At 41.2% G+C, this 6,000-nt stretch overlaps 1 protein-coding gene across 1 annotated transcript in view; it reads left to right on the top strand.

Moving 5' to 3' along the window:
* RUNX1T1 (RUNX1 partner transcriptional co-repressor 1) overlaps positions 1-6,000 on the top strand; it is a 145,566-nt gene that overhangs the window by 96,200 nt on the left and 43,366 nt on the right. The window contains 1 exon segment of the mRNA XM_083623337.1: positions 158-339. Within this exon segment, the coding sequence (XP_083479463.1) occupies positions 158-339 (182 nt within the window).

Here is a 6,000-nt window from a genome sequence, read left to right as displayed (position 1 = left end):
TGAATAATGGTTGTGAAAGATTAAATGCACACACATACATTACAGCTGAAGTGTCTGTGTGTGCGTGTGTGTGTAAATGTATCTTTGTGCTTGTGAGGCTAAGGGGGTGCTTTCTAATGGGGGTGTATGTTGTGATGCTGCTCCTCTGATCTTTCAGGCCAATCTGCCCCTGCTACAGCGGGAGCTCCTGCACTGTGCAAGGTTGGCCAAGCAGAACCCCGCCCAGTACCTCGCTCAGCATGAGCAGCTGCTTCTGGATGCCAGCACCACCTCACCTGTTGACTCCTCAGAGCTGCTTCTCGATGTGAACGAAAACGGGAAGAGGCGAACTCCAGACAGGTAAACGTTTTGGAGGGCTTCTTTGACGTTGTAATGAAAAGGTGCATGCTGCGCTTTGCGAGGTCCACTTTGACTGTTGCATCAGATTGTTGGCTAATCACTATTCCTTGACCAGTATCCCAGCACACTGAAAAGAGGTTCCTGCTTTATTTAAATGGCGTAAATAACTTTCAGTGGGTCAAGATATTCCTTTGACTGTTGTATGAATATATGAGTGCTGACTCTATAGGGTTGGGCAGAATGAAGTCTCAGACAGTGGGAGCAATGCCCATTGGGGGACAGAGCTGTGTGTCACATAGCTGTGGCCCTTAAGCTAGGTTGCTCTCCTCAGGTGTAGTGGAGAATGTTGTCACAGGATCAGTGTCACCTGCTAGCCATGTCAGCTTGTCTGCGCAAGGGAAGAGCGCCATTTTGTCCTTCTCAGGAACCAAAGAAGTTGAGCTGATTCTGTGGGTAAAAGATGATCTGTAAAAGAGAGGCAAAAAACAACAACAAAAGCTTTCTTGTTCTGAGTCATGGTATTGGGCCAGTGGAGACTTTCTGGGATCTCAGGCTAACATCTTTCTGTAATGTCTGAGACCTTTCAATCCAAAGTACCAGAAACTCTACCTAGGACCTTTTTAAATGCAAAGGTTATGTTTGTTTATTGCTACACATTTACACTCTACTTCTAAGCAGTGAGAAGTTTCAGAGGTATAGCACTCAGGCAGGGTTCAGTTTCCTTTGGAAGGAGTTCATAGGAAGCTTATGGTGTTTGTAATATTTGTATATAAGCTGAGCAGACAATAGAGATTTGCAGCAGTAACACATTTGCAGCAGATACTGCTCCTTCGTTAGGATCCTTCCAGAGAGCAACTCAGCTCTCCATGGGTCTTTTGTAGTCCCAGTCTGAACTGTTCCATCTTTCACACAGTCACAAAATTAGCACATTCCCTCCCTGGGTGGAGGGAGCGGGAGGCTGAACTTGTTTCCCAAAAGCCTGTCTTCTTCTGGAAGGGTCTGCAACTGTTAGCTCCTATGGCAATCTATTCTGCACAACAAAGTCAATTCTGTTTGGCAGGTTTGACCATGCCAGTTATGAAGACGATAGATATTGTAGTGGTTAATAATGGAGTAGGTCAGATTCCTGGCTCTTAGCACCACAGGGTGGGAGAAGAAATTATTACAGATGGTCTCAGGAGGGCTGATGGTACCAATGCCATCCCACTAAGGCAGGTCCTCTGTTGGTCTACAGAGTTTTCTGGTCCGTAGCGACTGATGACATCATCCAGATTCCAGACTTCCATTCTGTGTTAGTAGCCACTTCTTTCGATCACACTGCTTTCTGCTGCAAACCAGATACTCATTTCAAAAAAGATGCAACTTGCCCAAGAATTTGCATACAAGGTGAAGCCAGTGTTTGAGATACAGAGCACAAAACAACTCATTTGGACCTGCAGATTTTGTCCAACTGAATGCCCTGTAGCATATTTGATACAATCGCATCTGCTGTTCTGTATTTAGCCGCATCTGCGAGTGCTCTGGTGACATCCCATTGCACTGAGGCGGGATGAATTTATTGACAGAGTTCGTTGCAGAATGCTGGGCTTTTTATTTTGATAGAAATGTAGTTGGTTTTTATAGTTGGAAGAGGGCAGGATAAAAATCAAGTTAAAATAAATTAACTAAGTTATGCTTGAATGCAACAGAATGTTCCATTATCAGTAATCAGTGGAGAACTCTGCTTTTTCATGATAAGCCTGAAGGCACAATTTGCCCCTAAATAATTAGGATTATAATGGAGCTCTGTTCACGGGTACTAGCCAACAAATTGTTTGGTTTGTTGCATGCACATTTAAAGTGGCTAGCAGATCATTTGGATTCCAGATATGACTGTCACTGTCTCTGTTTCGTGTTTTTGTCTTAAGAAAACATTCAATATAGGCCAGGAGAGGGAGAGATGGTTTTTATTCTGGTTTAAAAAGCTGTTTTCCAGCCATCTATATCCCAATCCGGCTCCCTGGCTCACATATCATTTTCACTGAGCTGAAAAGGAATGCTATATAGGGATGTGGTAGTTGCTCCCCCTAACATGCCCCAGCACTGCCTGCACGTAAACTTGGTAAAGGGAAAACAATACTTCAAGGACTACCTCTCCCCAAATGAGTCGACCCAGACCCTGTGATCATCATCCGAGGTCCTTCTTCGTGTGCCTCCTCCACAAGGGGTCTGGAAGGTATCAACACGAAAGCAGGCCTTTTCTGCTGTGGCTCCCCGCTTGTGGAATCATCTCTCCAAGGAGGCTCACCTGGTGCCTTCTTTATATATCTTTTGTTGTTGTTTAGTCATTTAGTCGTGTCCGACTGTTCATGACCCCATGGACCAGAGCACACCAGGCACTCCTGTCTTCCACTGCCTCCCGCAGTTTGGTCAAACTCATGCTGGTAGCTTCGAGAACACTGTCCAACCATCTCGTCCTCTGTTGTCCCCTTCTCCTTGTGGCCTCCATCTTTCCCAACATCAGGGTCTTTTCCAGGGAGTCTTCTCTTCTCGTGAGGTGGCCAAAGAATTGGAGCCTCAGCTTCAGGATCTGTCCTTCCAGTGAGCACTCAGGGCTGATGTCCTTAAGAATGGATAGGTTTGATCTTCTTGCAGTCCGTGGGACTCTCAAGAGTCTCCTCCAGCACCATAGTTCAAAAGCATCAATTCTTTGGCAATCAGCCTTCTTTATGGTCCAGCTCTCACTTCCATACATCACTACTGGGAAAACCATAGCTTTTTTTAATTGTATTTTTATTTTATTTTTATCTATAGAAGATTGCATTTGATTTCTTGGCGCTAGATGATTTTAAGGATAAGCCACAATGTTTTCCCTTATGCTTTCAATTTTCCTTGTTCTTACGACTAGTAGTTAGTTTCCACTTTCCGGCTTATTTTTGGCGACCACAGTTTACTCCTCATGATTTTTAAAAGCACTGTCCTATGACTCCTTCTGAACAAGCATAAATCAAAAGAGAAGGAAATGAAGTTCAGATATCTGAGCAATGTTTGGCACAGGCTCCTGGAACAGCTAGAAGGGAAACTGCTTTTATTTAATCAACAGCAATCATAAGTAATTTAATTGTTGATGCTCACCTTTTAAGCTGAGTTCAGTATAGATGATCCATTTAAATATTAGACATTACACTGCCATTGTCTTCTGTATAGTCAACTCCGGATGTTACAGCACACCAAGATTACTTGAATACTTGAATAAAAGAAGCAGGGAGAATTCTCACCCAACTGGATCCAAAGTCAATTAGGTCATGACATGGCCCAAGATGTCACAATATATATGCCACAGACTTCTGGATGGGAGATAATTCTGTTGCAGTCTGAACATTTCAGACTATCTTGCAATTTGAGAATCCAAATTAGTTAACCATATGAAACCATCCTTGCAGGGCAAAACTTAGCTAACTTCTTTGAGGTTTCATTACAATCTAGGAGTATATAAATCTAGTTAGTTAGTTAGATCGATCAATCAATCTTACTGAACAAAAGGAGTTGTGATAATATTTTGGCAAATTTAAATTGTGGCATCAAAATTGTTCACTGATTTCTATGTCACTGCCTAACTTTTCCCATTGTTGTGCGTTTTCCATGATGTGTTTATCCTTGTTTAGGCAAGCAACATAAATTTCAGTTTGATTTCTAACTCTGTGCTTATGTCTGGACACACTACAGTTTCTAAAAACATGCATGTTGGTGTTAGAACATCCCTTATGGATTCCAACCACCACCACCACCCCCAATATCTGTTCACAATGGTTACCTGGTGTTTGAGATGTCCTAGTCTTGTTAGAGGCTGTGTCATAAAATAAACCCAGAAGAGAATGTCAGGTACTGGGAAGTTTTTTTTTTTTTAATATCTACCATTGGTGGCAGCACTGGAAGTCTACAGTGACTTGGATCCAAAGATTGGAAAGATAAAATGTATTTTCATCATTTCGTGAACTCTTGCACAAGTGCTATCAGAACACTTCTTGTATTGCAGCACTGTAGTGCTTTGGGGTTAGGCAAATCTGTCAGTTTTGGTACCTGTTTCACATTTTTCCAGACTTACATTTGAGATATCCATGTTTCTGCATCAATCTGCAAAAAAAAATAGAATAAAATAGAATAGAATAGAATATCCTAATGAAAATTCTAGTACACTTTCCCCCTAACATAAACCTTTTCATGTGCAATTTTGCCTACCATACATATTTTTGAAAGCATTTCCCCCAATATAATGTATTTTGCATATTTTTCACTAATAAGTGCTCACTTTCCCCTAATATTTGTACTTGTATACACACTATTTGGTTGGAGAACTGTATCACAAAATTCAGAGAAGTGCACGTTTAAAATAGCTGCATTTTGGTTCACATCTTGTTTTGGGAGGTGTGAATGCCAACCGAACCAAATTTCTCGCCCATCCCTAATTAGAGTTTTGTTGCAGCATGAAAAACCTGGTGAATAAGGAAGTTACAGGCTGCCAAATATGAACTTTAGTGAGCCATAAAGAGATTTTGGAAAGAGCTCATGCATAGCATTGCACAAGGGTTTGCAGAGACATAATGACTCTCCATTTCTCACACGGTGCTTTTCTACTAGGCTATAAATAGTACTGCCATGAAGAATTTCCCCTAACAGAAACAAACCACTCTAGCCAAGCCTGTGTTTATGATTTTCACCAAGCTGAAGAATTATTTTAAAGATGGCAGGCTGCATAAGTCTGATGTTGCAGTGTACATACTTGATAGCCTTCTCTTCCTCCTACTGTCTCAGCTCAAACAGGTTTTACAGGTTCTGTAGTGCTTCAAAACCTGAAAACCTGCAAAACCTAACTACAGCTAGGCAGAAAAGCTGAGAAGTATATTCAAGTTGCCGAATGACTATCATCTCTGTGTAAGCTAGATTGCATGTTGTTCCATTCATTCTGGGTCCAGGATATTTTGAAGAGAAACTTCTCCCAGATGAGCCTTTACAGGGATAAAGATCTTTCAATAAGTCCTGCTATTGTGTAGGAAACAGGACCTTTTCGATAGCGACACATTCTTGCAGAAAGCTGCTCCTACTGAAGTGCAGAGACTTGGCCGATTGTTGATCTACTAAAAGCCGTTTAATGCCATCAAGTTGTTTTTATGATACGTTTGTAGATTTCCTTGAGATGCATGTGGACAGCGACTCATAAATTAGAGAACAAACGATTTGAAGGGATAAAGCTTAATTCTGCTTGCTGTTCTTTTTCTTAACCAATTTTTGTGACTTTGTTGGATTTGGAAATTGTTACCATCCAATATTGTATTTAGACGGAATATTTGCATTTAGATATTATAATTTTTATTGATTTTAAGTTTCTAGTGAGAAATGCCCCCCACTTTAAAAATTGAGCAGGTGGGGTAGAAATTAGTTAAAATAAAGCTAATAAATCCCATCCTTCACCCTTCCTTGGTGTTTGCCATATTCAGGGCTGCCAGTTCAATGAAGGCTGAAAAAAGGTGCAATATTCCTTGTTGTGCATGTACCCACTCTTACCATAAAGGTTTGTGGACAGCCAGGAAAAACATATAATACAATTAATATAATATACTATAATTTAGCAACTTAAATATTATATATATCCTGGTCTACTGTAGGAGCAGCAGCCTGCCAGCA

Source organism: Podarcis filfolensis, assembly GCF_964270895.1.
Source record: "Podarcis filfolensis genome assembly, chromosome: 7".
Lineage (NCBI taxonomy): Eukaryota > Metazoa > Chordata > Lepidosauria > Squamata > Lacertidae > Podarcis > Podarcis filfolensis.
The sequence above is the reverse complement of the archived record's forward strand: the minus strand, read 5'-3'. Positions and strand labels throughout refer to the sequence as shown.